At 40.6% G+C, this 21,559-nt stretch overlaps 1 protein-coding gene across 1 annotated transcript; it reads right to left on the minus strand.

The window, feature by feature from the left end:
* Nucleotides 1-62: 62 nt before the first annotated feature.
* Nucleotides 63-19,525, minus strand: tet2 (tet methylcytosine dioxygenase 2). Its single transcript, XM_077604405.1, has 10 exons — nucleotides 19,076-19,525; nucleotides 6,959-9,672; nucleotides 6,795-6,885; nucleotides 6,613-6,706; nucleotides 6,298-6,506; nucleotides 4,931-5,081; nucleotides 4,745-4,834; nucleotides 4,453-4,590; nucleotides 4,014-4,368; nucleotides 63-3,924 (listed from the first exon to the last, which is right to left on the minus strand). Exons 2-10 carry the CDS (start codon nucleotides 9,627-9,629, stop codon nucleotides 2,564-2,566), a joined length of 5,160 nt encoding a protein of 1,719 aa, XP_077460531.1. The 5' UTR covers nucleotides 9,630-9,672; nucleotides 19,076-19,525; the 3' UTR covers nucleotides 63-2,563.
* Between the last annotated feature and the right edge of the window lie 2,034 nt (nucleotides 19,526-21,559).

Raw genomic sequence — 21,559 nt, forward strand, 5'->3', positions numbered from 1 at the left:
AAACATTTGCAAGTCGAGGTCTACGTAAAATGGTCAAAACTGATGTTTTTTCACAAGTCAAATTGTTTTAAATAAATATAAATTTATTGGAGGAAAAAAAAAACACCCACATCTTGGCAATATTAGCATTGATATAACAGCTTTCAAATTAACTGCATCCAGTACATTACATTTCTTACAGTTTAATACCAATTTGGAATCCTCCATTTTTGGAGCAAACCAAGATTCAGGAGAACAAAAGGGAAGCTTTGAGAAAGAAAACAGGAAATAAATGACTTAATAATCTGCCTGCCAACAAAATAAAATAAAAATATGAACCGCTATTTGTTTGAGCGGAGTACTTGTAGTACTCTTGTTATAACCAGAAAGTCATTCAAGTAATGCTGACTTGTAAGATTCAAGTATGGCTCTGCTTTTTTTTTTTTTTCTTGTTTTACCTGCTAAAAGTTTCAACAACCTGCTACTGTCGCTGGGCTCTGTACAATCAACAGATTTATCACTCTGGATTTTACAAACGCAAAAAAATAGAAATTCAAAATGTTCGTCAAGATAGCCGTAAACATGGTGTTGACAGTGAGCGTACTATTTACAAACGTTTCCTGGAAAATATAGTGATGTTCTTTTTGAGATTTGATCTTTGTAGGTCAACTTGAATCATCAACAAGTATCTTACATTATGTTCTGAAAAATGTCATTATTGATATGCACTTTACAATGTGACAAACTCATTTACACCCTGTTTTAAATAGAACATTTTGTACTTTATTACATAAAATCTTTTTTTGTTTTCCTGAAAAATGTTTTGAAGTGCTTTCAGAAAACGAATTTGTTAAGCGGGGGTGAATTGTTACTATCACGTTACAGTCATTTTGATATATATATATCACATTAATTCAAAAATAAAGAAGTGAAATCATACAATTGCTTAGTGGTTATAAATTAATTGAGCTATACACAGGCACCGTCTTGCCTAATAACAAAAGAAAAAAAACCTTAATTATTCAATATCATACTTTCCCTTTAGTCACATCAGTGCACATACGTTGTATTCATTTAAGAAGAAAAAAATCACCACCCTAATAGCAAAAAAAAATGATTTAAAAGATGCTGGAGTACTTTTTTTAAATCCGAAAATCTGTGTGACTTTGTTTAGAAAAGTTGAACCGGGACACAAAAAGCAAAACGCGTCCCTGAATGAAGAAAACAAAGAGAAATGCAGGCAATAATGTACATTTTTCTTTTTAAATGTCCCTGATTTTACAGTAACATTAAAAATTGAATTTTTCTAGCAGGTAGGTACAAAAGTAAAGAGGTTAACTTTTCCACCTTTTAGGTGGCATGCAGTTAAACTGTAACCAAAAATATTCAAACAAAGAAATATATATATTTATATATTTTCCTATTGCCAAACTGGTTTTTGAGGTATACAACTGGTTGGTACTATACATGACTTAACAGCCTTCTTCTCACATTGTATATTTTAACAGGTTCAATAGCACCCTATGAAACAAAAGATCCATTGGAACACAAAGATTAATCAGGAATTAATTAGCCTTTTCTCATTCTTTACAACAAACACAGTTCATTACAGTAATTCCAGAAAGGGAATTTAACTTACTGTACACATCCCTACCCCTTTTTTATTTTTTTAAATTTTTTAAATCTTACACTTAAAATACAATAATCAAAAGAATCCCCAGTATGCCAGCTGCCCTCTGAAGGTGGCGCTCTAGCTAAACCTGCCTCATGCTCCTCAGTGTATAAAAAAATCACGTCAACTAAGCACCACAGACATTAAACTACACTTAATTTTTCACAATTCGAGCCGATTGGGTAAATCCGCCGAAAGGAATATTTTTGCCGACAGTTAAACTGGAAAACCTTGGATAAGAAAACCTTTTTTTTCGTCTTTTAAATGTTAAAAATGCACCATTTGAATGGCTCAATGTATAGAATACAAGTAGCGAAAGAAGCACCGACAACATAGTCATTTTTTGCAAGAATTTTAAAAGATTAGATTCATTTTTTTAACTCTGGGTATTCCTGGAATTGTCGATTTATACATTATTTTTGAAACAATCCCGATTTATTTTTTGTCTAATCAAGAAGTGCTTGAGACACATCGAGATACATCACATTATTTTGTGCTAAGATATCACAAATTGTCATTTCTGTTAAATTATTCCATCTTTAGTAACAAAAACACTTAAATAAGACACAATATTTAGCACCTTAAACTCGTGATTCCAAGTCGAGTTGAAGTGTTTAACATGGTAAATAAATCCACCCAAGATTAAGATTTCTTTCCAGTAAACCTAAAAAAAAAATAGATTTGTGTACAATTGAGAGCACCAGATAGTTTAACAGTGTGTATCTTGCAAAGCTGCAAAACTAAATAAATACATCCATAGCAAGGTCAACAAGTAAAGCTCAGTTGTTAAAAGTGAAAAAGACCTGAACAGGTTAGGAGTGTTTGTATGAGGCCAGTGCTGCGGGTGGTCTTAGCATAAATAAAAGCACCTTCTTATATTTCAAATGTGATTTTTTTTGTTATTGAGGGTATTTACGCAAAGTGACTATAAGGTCCTGTCACCTTAGTGAAGGCATACGGAGATGTACTGACGTAGGTGTTGGTTGTGCACGATAAGGAGCCCTCAATGAGTGCCTTTATAAAACGCTTGTAAGGGGGCTCCCCAAGAGATTCTGATGGCTCTGGATGTTCACGTTTCGTCCCCCTTTTGTTGCCTTTGCTTGGCGTCCCCTCACCGCCGTTCCTTTCTGCGTCTTCCTCCTTTTCCCGAGCCTTCTCCGCCACCTTTGCTTCCCACATGGCCAGCCCGTGCTTCGCCTCGTTCATATTTTTGTGCTGGTAGAAGACTAAGGATATGCGGGTCGGGTGATGGCGGTCCGGGTTTTTCAGCGGTGTTGTAGCGTGGAGCTCCCGTTTAGCGCATTCGATGAGGACTGAGCCGTGGCTTGGCGCCACCGCCACTCCACCGATGTCAGGGTCCAAAAAGTTGTGCTCGTTGTCTGACCAGATTTCTGGCTTTGGCGGGGTTGGGGGTGTCTGCGTAATTCCAGGTTCTTGCTTAACGCCAGCTAACATCGGATTACCATTTAACAGACCTAATCCCGCCTGTGTTTCTGGGTTCAAGTATCCGCCACTTAACTGAGCACCAAGAATCTGCGGGTTGGCAAAACCCATTTCTTGCTTAATTTGCATATGGAACGATTGCTGGCCAGGGGGGAACATTTGAGGATTCCCCATGTACGGATTCGGAGGCCTACCGAATTGATTGCCGCTACCCCCCGCAGATGTGACGTCTCGAACTCTGTGGGCGGCCGGCGCTCTTGAAAGGGGGTCCATAAAATGAGGGTCTGTGGCTCCATTAGGTGCGCAGGGACCGAAAACTCTCGTGGGGTGAACCGGTCTCACGTTGCATGGATTATAGCCGTTGACTTGTAAACCTGGATCAGCATAATTTGGTGGATAATTGACCTCGTAACGCTGATGTGCTGCATACTTCTGCTCTGGGTAAAACACTTGTCGTTGTTGTTGATACATGTCCAGTGGCTTTTGGTTCGAAGCGTAGTAAGGATGGTAGTTTTCAAGAGGCATGCCGCCGTTACACTGGTAGCCAGGGTACGAACGTTTCGGTCCGTCTATGAAGGGGTTGGGACCTCGGACAGAGAAAGGGGAAGGGCCTTCTGGTGTCGGAGATTGATGGGGAAACATGCTCCCTGGGGTTGAAGTGCTTGGGAAAGATCCTGGATGCCCATGAAACGCCGGGTATTTGGCAGCGTTGGTTGCACCGGCGTAAGAGGTAATAACGTTCTCGTGATGTTGATGCTGCATATGCTGAGAATGAGCTCCGAGCGAATCCGTGAGTTGATTTCGATGTCCAATAGCACCTGGAATAAAGCCTGACAGTCGGCAGATAACACATTAATGATCAAAGTCATATTTGTGTAATAAGGCGGGTCAGCAGTTGCCCACGTAAAACGGCTTTTACCTGGCACGGGTGTGCTTAGAGTGATGTTTTCAACATTCCCAGCTTTCATCTTGGATGGGGTCACTTTCTCGCCCTTGTCATGAGCGTGATCTGCTAGGCTGTTCTTGATGGCGTTGGCCTTCTTAGACTCCAACTTCTTCTGGCGACAAGACTTGGCAGGCTCGGAGAGCATCCGCACTTGGCGGCGGAAGGCACTGAGGGCTTGAATGGCACCCGATCGGATTTTTTCCTGCTGACCCTCCTCGCTGCCGAACTCATCTGTGTTGGCAACCTTATAGAGGGGCAGGACGTGGAGCTGCTCGTCCTCTGGTATCTTTCCAATCTCTCTGTTATCTTCCCTCGTTAACGTGCAAACCTGTGGAGACCGATTATTTCTTGAGGATACCACAGAAAGATCCAATTTTCCTGCAACCACCATCGAAAGACATGCTTTCCTTACCACAGTGCTCCCTCCTTGCATGTTGTGAACATCTCTATGAGCATGAGCGCAGAAGTCCAGACAAGCAGTAACCCCAGAGAAAGGTCGACCTTCCCTAACCCCCAGACGACAATCGGGTGCTCTCTGCTCATGTTCCACCTGTTAACATGAAGATTCGTTTAACTAGGATAAGGTACCTGGAAGATGTTGTTGCAGTTCACTACATTTTGATAAACACAAAACTTTCGTCCTCTGGTGTTTCTATAGATAATCCTTTATTTATACAAAGGGCTACACTATCATATGTCCTCACCTGGTTTCCATAAGCTTCAGGTGCCATGATTTTGTACAAGGGGCCGAGTAAAGTAGCCAGATGTTGAAAGTTTTTTTCCAGTCGCTCTTCCTGAAAGACAAACATTTCCAATATTAATCTAATGATGTTTTGAATGTATTATTATACCGGGACTAATAGCAACACATTTTTAGTAGCGGTGGATACCTCTCTGACATCGTCTCCTTGTAGTTTGAATTTTCTTGGAATTTTACTCCTGGCAAATTTGCAGCCGTTGTAGTACATGCTCCATGAGCATCCAAAGGAGAATGAAGCTCCACATGCATCTGGATTTAATCCCTGACATGCACAGGTTCTCCTGCAAGGGATCAAGAACGTTTGAGCTTTGAATACCGATGACCTTTTTAGTGCAAGCTAAATTAGAAACAAGTTAGATTTCACCTGCTTTATTTTACCTCACAGTGATACCTCACATTATGGGTTGCATTAATTCAGTCACATGCTTATCTCAAAAGACTTTTTCATATCTGGACTAACTCTGTGCTTAATGGGTCTCGGGTCACGTCTGTATTTTAAAGACTTGCAAAGATAACAGCATATTTGGGAATTCAGAGTGCTCCAGAAGTCACAATATACTATATCATTCAGACAGACATGAGGCCATCAACCATGAGGCTTTGCAGTTTTTGCAAGCATATGAAATCGTTGCCCATGGTTCGTCAATTTTCATTGAGCAATCTTGCGTTATTACTGCCTGGCATGAAGGTTTTCCATCCCTGGCTGCAGTTCAGCTCCAATTTAAACGGTTTAATGGCTCTGACACATCTCCAAAGCATAGTACAATTTACATTTAGCCATGGCTAGTTTCTTGAAGCAGAATCTGTTCATGAACACACAAAAATGCCAAGGAAGGCCTGCTTAAAGCAAACTCAAAGAGAAGCCGTTCTTACAATGCCAGGAAAGTATATCTAAAGTGCTCCACAGGAACTGAACTTCAACAAAAAGTCTATTCAGCCGATGTTTTGGAAAATATACAACTTTCCATGAAACAGCTTTTAATAATGATGCCAACAACCTAATTTGGGTCCTTACTACTTTCAGAAGTTGTCATTATGTTGTGCTTTGCTTGACACTAAGTAATGATTTAGCAATCTGGAAGCTTTTCCTGGCTTTGCATAAACTCTCACTGTAAGAAGTAGGTATCTTTTGGTGGAGGTAGTAGCAGGCTTAGTTCTGTTTGCTATGTCAATATAAAAGCTCCTGTTTTGGGAAACTTTTCTTGGATTGGCTAAATCGACATCAGAGCAAAAGGACAGTGAGGTCGCTTGTTAATTTGGACTGAACTGCAGTCAGAGACTGGAAGCATTGGTAGGAATGTATTTTTAGATTTTTCCCTGTCAATTGGTAAACCCTAGCAAGATAATAATTTGCTTGAAACTGCAAGAGCGGTCAAATTCTTGTCGCCTCACATATTTCTGAAAGATACTTGAAACAACAGAAAGAAAACAATAGGTTGACTGTGACTTTTGATACACCCGCAATGTGGTTTAGTGTCTATTTTGCCGTCAACTCACTCTTCGTTAAGAGCACATCTTCTTTGGGTGAGGGCTCCATGCTTTGTTAGCGTTTCACTTAGCTCAAGGTAGAGCTTGTCAGCTAGGCTGGGTTGGATGCCCTCCCAGACTAGGATTGCAACGATTATGCAGGCCGCGTCACATTTATGTCCATTGCGTTCTCGAACCAACACCAATAGCTTTTCTTCTACGCTGGATCGGCGGATCACCTAAATTGTTTTCGAATACAAAAATGTACATATTTTACATACTTGAAGGCGTTCCCTTTTTTCATAGAGAACTGAGATTGACACATAAAGACAAAATGATGCCTACCCATTTGGCAATCGGGCACCCCTGTGTACTTTTTCCTTCCTTCCCGGTGTACACCACTTTCTCTATCCTGATGGCTGGACCATTTAAACCAGACCTTGAGATAAAACAAGTAATATAGAACTTAAAATCAAAACAGCACCCTGTAATTATACATCAGAGTCCACTGCGAAAGGGTTTGGTACCTTCTCTCCATCTCCTCGCGTATACCAGTAACCGTAGGTGCTGATCCCAGGTGAGTGTAGTACGGACCCTCATCCTTTTCACTGATTTGTTCTAAATAACGATAAAATCTTTTAGAACCTAAATACCACTTCATCTGTCATGCAACCAAGAACACGGGACTCACCGACACAGTGGCAGGATGCAATCTCATATTGGGTTTTAATTGGCGTATCAAGTAGATTTTTTATAGGGGTATCCAGTAGCTTCATCGGAGAATCCATGAATCTCTGTAGGAGTTGTTCTTTCTTGGGTGTTGAGTCGGGTGTTCTTTTATAAGTCATTGTGGACATAGCAACTCCAGATGATTCCACTTTACATAGATCAGCGTTGGTTGACAGGATGGTGACGGGCCCAGTGGATTCCACTTTGACTTTATTCGAATTGAATACGATGGATTTCTTCTCAAAGACGGGGGACAGTTGGTACTGTTTTAGACTTTGTTCCATTGAAGCTAGTATGTTATTTTGCCTAATGTTCTCACAGGCAGTCTCTTGATTCTCCTGCTTGATTTGCAGCCCACCCAGATTCTGATGTGAGCCGGGTGTAGTAAATCTGGGTTCATTTTCGATTTTTATATTCGCCAGGCCATGTTTGCTATCCCGAGTGCTTTGTGTAGAATGGGGAGGGCCCTGTCGATCTTTGCCTTGTAACAGATGCATGCGTAGGGCTTCGTGCCTCTGGTGGTCTCCTTGAGGAATTGGCAGGCCCAAGTGAGATCCCCTTTGGAGCTGAGAACATGCGCTCAGCTGGTGTTCGGTCTTAGGATACATAACGTTTGGGATCTGTTTGTTTATTGCACCTTGTTGCAAATATGTTTGTGACTGTGTAGAGGCATGTGGGAAGTCCATATTTTTTGCAAAGTTGCAGCTATTGGGTAAGTGATTTTGAAACTGTTTGGAATCAACGCTGTTTGGGGAAAACGATCTTTGACGTTGGATTTGAATGTCTGTTGTGTTTTTGTAGCAGGCGTGACTGTTGGGTTGAAGAGAGTTGTTTCTGGGCTGCTGGTTAAGTTGCATATGACATGGCTGCGGCTGACTATGAGGTCTGTAAATGGGAGACTTTAGATGCTGTTCTTCAAATTGTGGCGGGTGGGACAGTGGGCGTGGAAGATTACAGTGCTGCTGTTGCTGTGCTGTAAGAAACTTGGGTGACAATGTGTCCTGCCGTTCAGGGTTGTCATGTAAGTGCACCGGGCTGGGGTAATGACCCCCACTCTGAGGATCGTGCTTTTTCTGAATTAAACTTGCGTTACAATTGGATTGCTGCCATTCAGGATCATTGTTGTTTGGGGCTGACGCCAAATGAGAATGGCCTAGCAGATTCCGTTGTTGGTCCTGTATCGTGTTAGACCCCAGAATGTTTTCTTTGAACATTCCAGGTTGCTCAAACTTTTGCATAGACTGTGCCTCCAAATTCTGACCTTGAACCTGGAGGCTGTGTCTCTGTTGGTCTGACACAGCCTTGGCAGACAACCCCTCCTTTTCCTGCTCTGCCTGGAATGACAATCTTGTCTGTTGCTTTGCAGGGTTCTGTTCCATCCAGCTGCCCTGTTGGAGGGTCGAACACAACAAGTTGCCTGTTTGCTGGCTTGCGTTATCCGCGCTGGTCCCTAATCCAACCTGAATTGACTGCATTGAATTAGGTCCCTTAAAGGCCCTGCTGTCAGCTCCTTGTATGTTTCCAACTTGTTGTTGCGACGTATTGGGTTGAATCCCAAACTGAGGAGCATGACCAGACACAGTGTTCTGTATTCCAGAGTTGGGTGATTGTTCATATTTTTCCAGTATGCTCTGAGTGTTGAGCTCCTTAAACATGCTGAGATCAAAATTCTGGTCGGAATTCTGATATACTTGTTGAGGATTCGAGTCATTAGGATAGCACCTTAAGTTGTTTTTATGTTGTTGCGAGGAGTTGGCAGCGTTTGATGATAGCACCATGCCACTCAGCTGAACGTGAGATTCTTCGTGGCTGGAGCACGGCGGAGGCAGCTGTTGGTGCTCTTGTTTTTCCTGCTGGTATTCTGTTTCATGATTGTTCAAGTATCCATTCACTACATAGTTGATAGAGTTAAAATTATTGAGATCCTCCGCAGTACCAGATGTCCCAGGCTGTCGTGGTTGGTTTTCAAGCGTCTGAGCAGAATGGGAAAAATCGTTAGTCAATGTCGAAGGTATGAGATCTTCACTGGGAAGTTTACTTGTTAGAGAACAATTCATAGCATCTTCTGACCCAGACCTCTGCGGTGCAATTGATACTTGCTCAGGGTAATATTGAGACAACGTTTTCTCTAAAAGATCACCTGGTGTACTTTCAATTGTTGAGGCACCATTCATTGAGACCTGTTTATTTCTCGGGAGAGGAAAATGATCTCCGTTAGGAATTGTACAATTCCCGTTTCCTAATTTTGTCTCTGCCGGAGCATTGCACTCATATGCTGTATTTTTTGTCAATTCAGCAATCTCTGAATCGACTTTAAATTTCTTATTCTGGTTGACCAAGAATGGTTGTTCAGCGAGTGCATGTTTGAAATCTCCATTCATTATAAATGACCCCTGATCCAATAGCCCTTGTAATGATCCAGAGTCATCGCAAGTTTCATTTTGTCTCTTCATGGAGTTGCCACCTGTACTGGGCTTGTAGCTGTTCCAGTTTGGATCACCAGAAATTTGAAGCGTATCTCCTTCTAAAAAGCTCCCGCCATTCTGGAGTTTGTTTGAGATGTTGCAGGATGAGCCGATTTTCTTAAGCGTCAAACTTTCTTCCGTCTCATGTCTGGTCTGGTCTGTTTCCATCTGGCCTGCTCAGGGTCCATTCACAGGCTGCCCTCTCTGCGTCCTACAAACAAAGTTGAAAAGAAACATTATAAGCAACCCTGGCAGGATTTTCTTTACTCAGAACTGTTTTTTAAATCTCATACGCTTCACATTTTCATGAGTTACAAGTACGAGTACAAGAAATTAGCATCCTTTTTTCAGGTTGAGACTTTTAAAAATATTTTGCAACTTAACGAACCACACTGAAAGTGAATCGAATGTTTAGGTGGAGTTAATCCTGATAATAATTTTAAAAAATATAACCATTTTGGCTCTAGGAATGGCAACAGGCGAAACCATTAGCTCTGCTGAGCGAACCGATACAATTGCTTCATTGTTTTGGTCACTCGCTATTTTCAGTCCCATGGTGCTCCATAATTAAGCTACTTGATCTTACTTCATCTCTCACTAACGAGTCAAGCAAGTGTCTCCCAGCGTCTTTTGCTGGCAGAAACAAAGCATGACTGGCCGTTTGCAGAGTCTCAAGGGGGGTAGCAAACCCAAAAGAAAGACTTTTGGTCCAACACTTGGGGGGTCTTGGTTTCCCTTTTTATGTGTGTTTGCTACAGTTTGACCTTTTATTACTAAATGGCTTTAACACAGTATGCAGAATCAATTAACTTATAGAAGAGATCATATGATACAAATTTGGTGAACTCTAGCAATGTGGCAAGAAGCGGACATTTTCAATAATTGACTTTAAGCATTAAACTCAAGACGTATGGCCATAACTACAATTTCAGACTAATTTGAATCCTTCTGAACTGTCAAGTAAAACATTTTGATTGACACTACCAGTTTTCTTTCCCTTCAAAACATTGCAATGAGCTCATTTAATGAAAACCTCTTCCCCAATCCTTTGTGACTTCCCCTTTGTTTTCTCGGATGCCCTGTAAATCAGCAACTAAGTCAAGAGGTTAACTAACGCTAGGCTGCTTTGAGCGCAGCTCCATTCCTGCAGGACTCTCCGGGGTTTACTAAACACCAAGCAGAGCCAAGCAGCTTGTCACAGTTGGGTACACCCACTCTGACAACAACAAAAAATAATCTTTGTGAACCTAGGACAAAGCCAGAGATTCCAGTTCAATGTAGGCCTGTTTGCACACATGCATACAAACACATCCAATTACAGGGTGTGCAGAAATATGGGCCAATTTCAGTGCAATTTAAGATAGATTTGTTTTATTACAGGCTCTTGATGTTCATTCATGAGCGGTAGACATTTTTTGGAACTGGCTGATAAATAGTCCAACACCCTGATTTGGTTTTTGCTCTTATGCGTTGCTCTCCAGCATGTTTTAATTCTCCTAATAACGTAGTTGTTCTTTTATATTTATATATTTGATATGACTCAACTTGCTTTAAACTTGTCTGTAGAAGTCAGTGTGTAATTGCACATTAGGTGGTTCTGCATTGTTCAGGCTTGGCATTTTGCCTGCACAGAAACTGTGTTTTGGATAACATTGGCCACTTAAATGGTGTAATCGGTCTACGGATTTCATAGTAGTAGTCATTCACCACTCATGTTGTGTTGCTTTTAATTTTCGCTCCAGACAGGCACTGTGAAATATGAGTGTCCATAGTCAATGCCGTCTTTTTGACAAGTCTTGTAGGTCTTGTTATGTGACATTTACCCTCACCACAGCTGTTGGGTTACTCCAATTCCTATCATTCGGGTTGAGAGCTTTGGAAGTAAGGCTAAAAACAAAATACCTGTCACTATAGAGTAGCAATGATAAATCGGATGCAGTTTTTAGCATAGACCAAGGGTGTCAACCTCAGTTGGGTTTACAAGCCACATTAATGCCAACTAGATCTCATGTGGGCCAGTCCATTTTATTTTTGGCCCAAAAAGTTGACTTACTTCCCACCATTGATGGGAGGGGCGAATGAACGAATGTTTATTCAGTCAAAATGGGTTGGACATCTAGAGAACCAATGTGATTGTGGCTAGGCAATTGAACAAAATGCAGTAGTGCCGACAATTGATCACACAACTCACAAACTGCTGGTTTTGCTGCACCCTTGTTGAAAAAAATAAGAGCATTTCATTCTAAATAAATGAGCTACAAAGGGCCGGTCAGACAGAGCTGGACCGAGCATAGACCATGAATACCTTAAAAATGTTTCGCTTTTTGTGTTAGTTATCATTCAGTGCTATTGTGGAAGACCAAAAGTACTGTTGTAACTATAGTTAGCTTGCGCTCAATTTTTTTTCTTGTGCCAGTACTACTTTTCATGGAATTCTTATTTGCATCCCAAAGTGTCCTAAAATAAATCTTTCCTCTAAGTTTAGAGTTGAACTACGCTAAAACCACACAACCTATGACAACATTTGCACAACTTGGCGTTCTAGCTGACTATGCAAACCTTTATCTCGCCCCCTTTTTTTCGCCCCCACTTCTCTTGCTTATCCCTTCAGCCAGATGGTCTCCCTTAGCCAACAGTCCGTGTAATCATTTTGCATATATGTACTTTAAACGAGCCATATCACGACGGCTGTTCGGACTTCAGTGAATTTTTTGGTGTGTTGTTTTTTTCCTTTTCTTTTTTAACATACGTGCTAACAAGTGCTAGTTCGCCTCATCTGTCCCGACTGTTAGTCCAACTGCTCATCAGGCTTGTAAAGACAGACGTTCATTCATGCTCTAGATCTCACCAACTTGCTCGCTCCCGTCCTCTCGCACTTGTGATTTCAGGTCACATGGCCCACTCTTGCACTGCTTCCAAATGTACCTCACATGGTCACTCATAACTGTTGGTATGAACATATGATACCCCACCACAGTTGTTAAGAAACAATAGGCTGCAGTGTGTGTCGGGTTATCTCTTTAATGATTCCAAATCCTACCGAGTTAGGGAAATAAATGTCTTAATGGATTCACTTTAAAGTGAGATGAACCAAATTGTGTTTGTCCCAGAAAACGAAAGTACATTTTGGTTAAACGTTGTGTATTTTCACCAATGACTTATTTTTCTGTTGTGAAACAGGAAGAGGTTATGTTGGAATGTTAAGAAATGTTTAGTTGGTTACTTTTTTTCTTTGAAAGACATAGAACAGGCCTCTTCTAAGAGGACACATTTGGATTTCTGCACGATGGAAATAAGCACTGTTTTGGCATTGGACGATTTATATGATCAGTGGCTAGTTAATTAGGAGTCTTGTCTGGGGATATTTTTCAGTAATTTGTTCAATTTTTGGGGTCTAGAACAGGGGTGTCAGACTCTGATTGGTTCGCGGGCCGCTTTAACGTCAACTTGATTTCACGTGGGCCAGACCATTTTAGATATAATATTTAGATATATTTTTTTATAAATGGATTAAAAGAGCTGGATTAAAAGCTCTGAATATTCAGTTTTTTATAGATATAAAACAATGTTTATTTTAGCTTTTTTTTAAATATATTTTTAGATTTTATAAAATAATTTTTGAACTAAAAACACAGAAAAAATTGATTAAAAAATTACAATTATTGATTTAAAAGGGGGAAAATCAGGAAATTTAATATACATCTATACTCTTCATTTTAATTTGATCCTAAAACAGACACTCGGTACTCATGATTTACTTTCCCGGGCCACACAAAATGATGCAGTGGGCCAGATTTGGCCCCTGGGCCGCCACTTTGACACATGTGGTCTAGAAGTTGTAAACATGATTTTTTTTGGGCTATGTGATGGTAAAAACGCATCATTTAAATATGCCACAGATTTGCTACTAATTATATTTGTAATGTTGTAGTCGTTTTATTCTGAGGGATTATTAAAGGCTGAGGGTTGAAGGAATTTTCATTTGCTGTCAACTGTTTCGTGGTTTGGCCTTTCAAGGGTTAAAATAGATTTTTCAAAAAGCCACAAAGAAGTAAAGATCACTTTGCACTCACAATTTCTAGTTTAAGGTGTTCCCTAGTTAAATGTGATGAAAGAGTATCATGTGATAGCATGATGTAATCTTAAACTCTTGTATGACAGTTCTTTTTTTTAAATCGATGATGGTAGAATTGGGGAAAATTCAGTTTTGGCTATAGATTAAAAAAATCTTTTTCAGATCAAATATTTTCTAGGTGCAAGGAACTCCTCTTCCACTATTTCATGATTGGACCTGAAAAATTGCTCCCATATTTTGCCTTGAGTCCAAGTTGACAGCCTTAAAAAAATGCGTAGTGCAGCATAAATGTTCTAGATGCTCTATAAACTCCAGTTTCTTCTTAAAAGTAGAATATAAAGTTAATAAATGACCTTAGCCGTCGCACACAGCCGAGATACTCTTCTGTTTGTAATTTGTTCCCTAGAGAACTTCCTCCCCCTCCATACCAACATCATTGTTCTTTATGTTTAATGCAGAGCAGATGCAGTTGACTTGGAGGAGAGATTCCTCTTTTACATTCTTTGTCCTCCTTTTAACGTTTTGTGTAACTAAATACACGCTGTATTTTTTTCTTCACTTTTACTCGACTAATTCTGAAACATGTGTCTTAGCAAAAATATGTAACCACTTATTTTTGGGGGAACTGTTGAACAGAAAGACCTTGTTCTAATGACTATTTGTGTTACAGTTTAGTATGAGTTACCACAGCAAAAGGGTTTTTTTTCTGCTACAGTAAATTTGCTAAATAGGACATTAAATAGAGAGTTATGTAGTATGGGAAAGGAATTTCTATGCAGACCCAAAGACTTAGTTGGAAAACCACATCTTAGTGTATCATTTAAACATGTATTCATTACGTAAACTGTAATATTTTGACGTTTGGATTGGGAATCACTGTTTACAGATGGTTTGGGAAAACAGCATTACTTTATATCTTGTTGAAATGACGATCACGAATGATAATTCATTGATTTGTTTGCTGAAATATTTGGAGGAAAAATGACAAGTGGTTTTACTGCCTTTGAGGGGCGAGGCTAAACTGCTTGAACCGGTTGAACTGGCTGAACTGGCAAAAGCACAAGCCTTAATGGAAGTCGACGTTTACATTTGTTCACTATTAAAGAAAATTGAAGGATATAAAATAAGATCCCTATTATCTCCATTTTAGAAAATATTTTTTTTCAGTCTTTATTCACTATTAACTTGGTTTCAACAGTCTTTTTCCTCAGATTCCGCTTTTAAATTAGCAGCCACCCCTGAATCTAACCAACCAATAATACGTTGAAATACTGACTTGAACGATACGCTTTCTGTACAAAAAATGTGAACCTAAACATGAAGTAATTTGCTCTATTTAAGAGTATCATCACATGCGAACTCTGAAAAACAACTCAGCAAGTTTTTTTTCCCAGCTGCTTTTCTCCTCGCACGTAACACCCCCCAAATCTCTTTGTCTGTGCAAAAGTCTATATATCTGACTAACTTGATGAACTGTGCACAGTGGAAAGTTAATTTATTTCAGGCAGAATGGTAGCCATGGTTACCATCTTATGAGTGCTCCAAAGACCATCTGGTCTAAACATTACCGCAGCTATACTTACTACAGGATAGGCTTTTTTTTGTTGCTTTGATATACATGCAATTAAATATACACCATCAATTATGTTTAGTGTTATTAAAGTCATAAAATTAACATTTGTGTTTCCGTTTAAAAAAAAAAGCTAATTGAAGCAAATATAGGCCTTATTTAATTTAATTTAAACCAATTTGATCCACTTTTTTCAGCTTTTATGCTTTATGTAAAGAAATGTAAAACAAGCATATTGTGAAACATTGTCCAGTTTCATACTAGGTTGAGTATAAACAGGAAATTGAGTTGAACAGTAAACTGAGGGCAATGGAAAAATAGCAACATAACGCCCACTGTTTAGCTATTTTTTTTCTAAATAGACCTCATACTTGACCCTTTAGATCTTTTTTTGTAAAACCACACTATTTCATTCTCTGAAAAACTATACATTTGAAGTTAAGCACCGTCAATCAATGTGTTTAACTGTCATAAATCTGCTAAAATGAGCACTCCTTGGGTGTCGACATCATTTCTGTATTAACCACCTCAGAATTCTATGCAAGTAGGTCATTGATTGTGGCAAGATTGCTTTCCAGTCTTAAGCAAAACTGAATTTTAACCCTTTGATTATCACTCCTTTGTGATTGTAATCATTGTAGTTTTTCCCCCCTGAGTAATCCAAGTCAAATAACATTGAATTGGTTCCACTTTGAAAACCTGGACACTAAACATATTGACAGAAGCAGTCGGTGGTTCAGGCTTTAAAAATCTTTGCTTGTTGGCTTCTGTTTCTGAAAGTATTTAGGCCCGTCCGTCTCTCAGTCTCTTTCATGTGTGAACAACAGGGGGCCATGGGGTTGTTAACCTTTCAATGACAGTTTCTAGCAGTGCAGAACAGCCTACACATGCTGCTATTTAGATCACTATGTTGGGATCGTTCCAAGTTATTTACAGGGTGTGTTCTTGTGACATAGATCTATTTTCGGATATCAGTTTTGCCAAATTAGGTCCAAAAACCGTATCATTTATTCTTTTCCACGGGTCTTACTTTCAATACGACACATCTTCACATCTTAGCGCTAACTCATTTCCTAAACATTTTCATTTCCGTCTTCCTGGCAAGCACAAATAGCGCAACTGTACTTTCAACCCAAATCCCAGATCGCGGAATTGCGTTAGCGACGCGGCGAAACTCTGAATCCAGGCGACGGTGTTTAATTCGGGATGCTTACGTAACCCCGCGCTTGCCACGTTAGCGAACGCTACGATAGTGTTTGTAAACAGAGCGGCCATGTGCGTGCGGTCGTGTGGAGGAAGTTTTTCCGTCACTGCCCTCGCTGTCTCAGGCCTCGGGGTAAATTCAGACATCGATACTTACTTCTAGCATCGGTATCACCCACCCTGGACCCGCCATTCAAACAGACCCCTTGTAGCGCGCTACATAATCCTGACCGGGGGTTTACTACGCGTAATTCAAACCGCGATTAAGTTTCACTTGTTATTTTTCTTGTTACTTGGTCATTGTGTTGGCATGGTCACCTATGCTGAAATATTTAGTAGATCCCTTTCTGTTATGGCGTTCCTCTGCTGCCCCTAATAGCAAAACCTCTCTCCAGTATCCCAAAGGGAAAATCAATACTGAAGAAATCGATACAACTCTGACTAAATCGCCATTTTGTGTGTGGGAAGCAGTGGGTCTCAAACCAGCAAGCAAACAACGCAGTCCAAAACATTCTCCTGCCATTGGGCCAGTCCCCCCTGGTTGTTATTTGCGCAAACTACCTCCGGCTTGGAAATATGATGCGTGGGCTGGACAGAGCAAGGTCAGAGGTGAGGGCTCGGGTATTGTAAGTGGCCAACATTGTTGTTGCGCGCTATGGTAACTGGACATTCTTCCCTAAAGGTGATATTGTCCTTTGCCCCGGGAGTGACATAAATGCGACCTACAGCCTTGGCAAAGGCGCAATCTAACGGCGTGGCTTTATCTGTAGGTGCGGATAGACGAAAGCAGCCGTGTGAATGTGATTGATCTACTTTGGCCCTTCCCCCACTCGGCCCCAATGGGCCTATGAAGCCTCCCGGTGCCTCTACAGATGCTGATGTACCAGCAGCAATGCAGATACTCTTGAAGGCAGGATAGTCATCCAATCCTGCGAGTCCTAGCTATAGAACTTAACTCGTTTATGGCAATTGGCGGCAATTGACTCCATTAGGCTGCTCTAGGGTCGTTGGTTTTCAGACCGGATTGAAGAAGGGTGCGCTGGGCGTGAATGAAAGTTTTCAGGCACGTTTGATTTTACAATTTATTTGGAAATTATGGGCAGCCCGGTGGATGAGTGGTTAGTTCGTCAGAATCAAAGTGGGGGAACTGGGTTCAGATCCAGGTCGGTCCACCTGTGTGGAGTTTGCATGTTTGCGTGGGTTTTCTCCAGGGACTCCGGTTTCTTCCCACATTCCAAATACATGCACGATTGGACACTCTAAATTGCCCTCAGCTATGAGTGATTGCTTGTGGACTGCGATTGGCTGGCTACCAATTCAGGGAGTCCCCTGCCTCTGGCCAGAAGTCTGCTGGGATAGGTTCCAGCACCCCTTTCGACCCTAGTGAGGATAAAGCGGTTCAGAAAATGGGATCTGGAAATTGTACGTATTATAAATCTTCTCTCGAATCATTGATTAAAACGAACAACAACAAAAAAAGTCAATGTGGCTCCTCGCATCGTCTCCACCGCCAAATTGCTCAATGACCAGGTCAAGCGTCCAATCAAACTCTACCTTGAAGCAAGTATGCATTGTCCTTTGCCTGAGGCACATTGTAACAACATTATCACTGTAGTAAGTGGAATACACAAGGTCCAATACACAAACCTGAGCGAGATCTGTTAGATTCTAATGGGCTATTCAGATGGTAATCATTAAGTAGCACGTAGTAAATGCAGAAAAAATAACAACTAATTAGCTGTTTGCTGTCAAGGCCTAACGCATCCGAATTGACATGTTATTGTGACTTTTCAGTGCTAATTGCGCTTGTTATACAAACCTTTGTCACACTGTTATCACTTTGAACGATGCTACCAACTTACATTAGGGACTCCATTAAGGAATATTTTACTTGAAGTTCCACGTGTTTTTCTAAGTATTCTTACACTATCAATGAAGAAACCAAAAATCTCATTTCAAACCACTTTTACTCAAAACTGCCATTTTTGGGTAAATGAACTTTTATTTTTTTCCTCCTCAAAAACTGAATCAATGACGTCAAATCAAGCAGCAGATCTCTATTTTCCATTAAGGCCATGTTTTATATAGATCTAGTTTCTTCTAGTTAAAACATTTTGACCTGCTCGACTACAGTTAGCACCCAAAAAATTCTTGCTCTCGTCTCTGCTAAGAATTTGCCTTTGTGTCTGCTTGTCATTCACCAGCAAAAGCAAAGAAAGCTGATTGCAGACATACATGGCAGTCCGGTTACTTTGCAAAAGTCCACTGCGAGACAATTATTGCATTAGGCAATCTGCAAACAACACACTCCGTGTTATTGCATTAAATTTAACATCAGACGACTGCAGGGCTTCGTTGGAAATTCATTCAAAATTGTCTCCGTGTAGCCCACAAACACTCGCACATTTAAAAATTAAATGGAATGGTGAGAAGGAGTGGCAACAGAAAGCACTTCATTCTTCTGGAAAACGAGGATAAAAATGATCCAATATGAGTTCACAATCAGAAAAGGCCAAAAAACTGAAAAAAAATGTCTCTCTTGAATTCTGCTGGCAGAGCAAGAAAGAAATCTGTCAGCCATGTTGGAGTAGCTTTATCTAAAATACGCTCCTTATTACACTCGCTCTTGCTTTTGCGGCGGGGGGGGGGGACGGACGTTAGCCGTACCTAGCATGGCTCTCGAAAGCTCCCAAAATACACCCAGTGTTGAGAAAGAGGGGGGTGGGAAACATAAGCAGATCATCAACCTTCTCAGCAAATCCTCACCTCCTTTTGCAGTCCCTCCACTTTGTAGAAATTCCAACAAACCGTCTGGATCTCCCCTATAACAAATCCTAAAGGGCAGCCATCTTGCCTCCTTCTGTTCTTCTATAAAACCCACTATCCTCCACATCAATATTCATGCAAACCCGTCTGACGTCTGCTCTCATCATCGGGAGAAGCCGGCCGGGGTGTCGCTGTTTGCCGGCTCGACAATCCGCATCGAAAGGGAGGACGCTGCTTTTTAAGGCAGTCCAGTCACATGGAGTTGACAGAAAAATGCGCGTGCGGGTCAGGGGAAGATCCTGGCTTTCCCGGCAAACTCAAATAGTCCCCCAAATCACTTTCCTGCTAAGTCTTTCCCACACAAAGGGACAGGTTTTCTTTCCCCCCTTGTGCGCCCTCCTCTCTTTTTCTTCTTCCCTCAGCCGCACACAATAGTGAACACTATGATGGCTGCCCTCAAGCAATGGAGTGGATTCAGGACAGGACTCCACCCCCCACATTTTGTTAAATATTGCACTGGTCTCAACTGTCTAACCGTGGCAGGGTAAAATGTCTCCACCCCTCTTTGCTCTCGGGGAGGAAGCCAAGCGGCTTATTTTTTTTTTCTCCCTCCCTTTTTTCTTCTCTCTCGGCGTAGTGACTTCCTTCCATTTTCTGTCTTACGCAAGTTTCCCTTTAACAGCGCCAGTGACCAATGTTTTGAGAGCGTTGTCGTAATAGTCAGATAGCCTGGCCGCTTTGGCGGTGGACTCATTTTCTTCATCTGTTTGGCTAGCACACTTTTTTTTTATTTAGAGAGAAAGAGATGTTAGACATTTGTCTGGTCTCCGTTCAAGCTACAATTCTTTGCTCTCGGTGCATGCCAAGACCCTCCTCCTGTTGACACTGGCCACGTGGACTCGTAAGAGAGAGACGGCAGAAAAGGGAAAGCCCTGCCGGATGTTTCCGGAGACGGCGCAAAACCTTTAAAATCAGGACAGAGTTGCCAAAATGCAATGTCCTAATCTAGAACACATGCATGACTTGACAAAAACTGGGTTTTCTGCACTACCGCATTTTCTCGCATATTAGCCGCCCCACGTATAAGCCGCACCCTTAAAATTACAATACAATTATAGTCTAAAATCTATTTTTGAAGGCTGATTTTAGGCAGCACTGTAGTCATTTTTGGGTGTTTTGGTTATTTATTATTATTCTCGTCATTATCAATGGTCTAAGAAATGTATTTTACTTAAGTGTTTTAAACTACCGTATTTTCACAACTATAAGGTGCACTTAAAAGTCTTAATTTTTCTCCAAAATAGACAGGGCGCCTTATAATCCAGTGTGCTTTATATATGGAAATGTTTTTTAAATGTGTCATTCATTGAGGGTGTGCCTTATAATGCAGTGCGCCTTATAGTCGTGAAAATATGGTACTGTATTTTCTTGCATATTAGCCGCCTCCACGTATAAGCTGCACCCTTAAAATTGCCTTAAAATTACAATACAATTATAGTCCAAAACCTATTTTTGAAGGCTGATTTTAGGCAGCACAGTTGTCATTTTTGGGTGTTTTCATTATTTTTCTCACCATTATCAATGGCCTAAGAAATGTGTTTTAATTAAGTCTTTTAAACTACCGTATTTTCACGACTATAAGGCACACTTAAGTCTTAAATTTTCTCCAAAATAGATGGGGCGGCTTATAATCCAGTGTGCTTTATATATGGAATTTTTGTTAAAATGTGTCATTCATTGAGGGTGCGCCTTATAATGCGGTGCGCCTTATAGTCGTGAAAATATGGTACTGTATTTTCTTGCATATTAGCCGCCTCCACATATAAGCTGCACCCTTAAAATTGCCTTAAAATTACAATACAATTATAGTCCAAAACCTATTTTTGAAGGCTGATTTTAGGCAGCACAGTTGTTATTTTTGGGTGTTTTCATTATTTATTTTTCTCATCATTATCAATGGCCTAAGAAATGTATTTTACTTAAGTCATTTAAACTACTGCATTTTCTCGCATATTAGCCGCCTCTGAATATAAGCCGTACCCATAAAATTGCCGTAAAATTGTTGAATTTTACAATTTCTCTCGTATAAGCCGTCCGCCGATTCACAATTTTCACCTCCATATTCATGGTTTTAATAGGGAGTACAAATGTGTTACTTTGAAGGGAAATTCTTAAGAAAAATGATCACACCTGGTATTTCTGAGATTCTGTATAAATCGATTGCTGGATTGCACATTCCGAAAGGGTGTTGCCTGCACGTAGACAAATTCAAAAAGTAAGTCACGTCAGCAGTACAACCAGGAAGTGTGTACATAGCGGTCTAGTTTGCCATCCCGAGGTAAGATGGCGGTGCCCTGACCGAGCAATGTCAGGCACGAGTGAGTTTTTTCACGTTTCATGTAAGATACTGTTTATTTTTTTCTTGAATTTCATTCATAGACGTCAAAATAAATTTAGTTTACCGTTTTATCTGCTTATATTTTC

The sequence above is a fragment of the Stigmatopora argus genome, chromosome 7 (genome assembly GCF_051989625.1).
Source record: "Stigmatopora argus isolate UIUO_Sarg chromosome 7, RoL_Sarg_1.0, whole genome shotgun sequence".
Classification (NCBI taxonomy): Eukaryota; Metazoa; Chordata; class Actinopteri; order Syngnathiformes; family Syngnathidae; genus Stigmatopora; species Stigmatopora argus.

Bases quoted from the DNA above. Each gene is read 5' to 3' on its own strand.
- tet2 (XM_077604405.1), bottom strand. From the start codon at position 9,629: ATGGAAACAGACCAGACCAGACATGAGACGGAAGAAAGTTTGACGCTT. The intron at 6,707-6,794 runs GTACCAAACCCT...TTTTATCTCAAG, and splicing joins CGCGAGGAGATGGAGAGAAG to GTCTGGTTTAAATGGTCCAG. The intron at 6,507-6,612 runs GTAGGCATCATT...AAAACAATTTAG, and splicing joins GGTGCCCGATTGCCAAATGG to GTGATCCGCCGATCCAGCGT.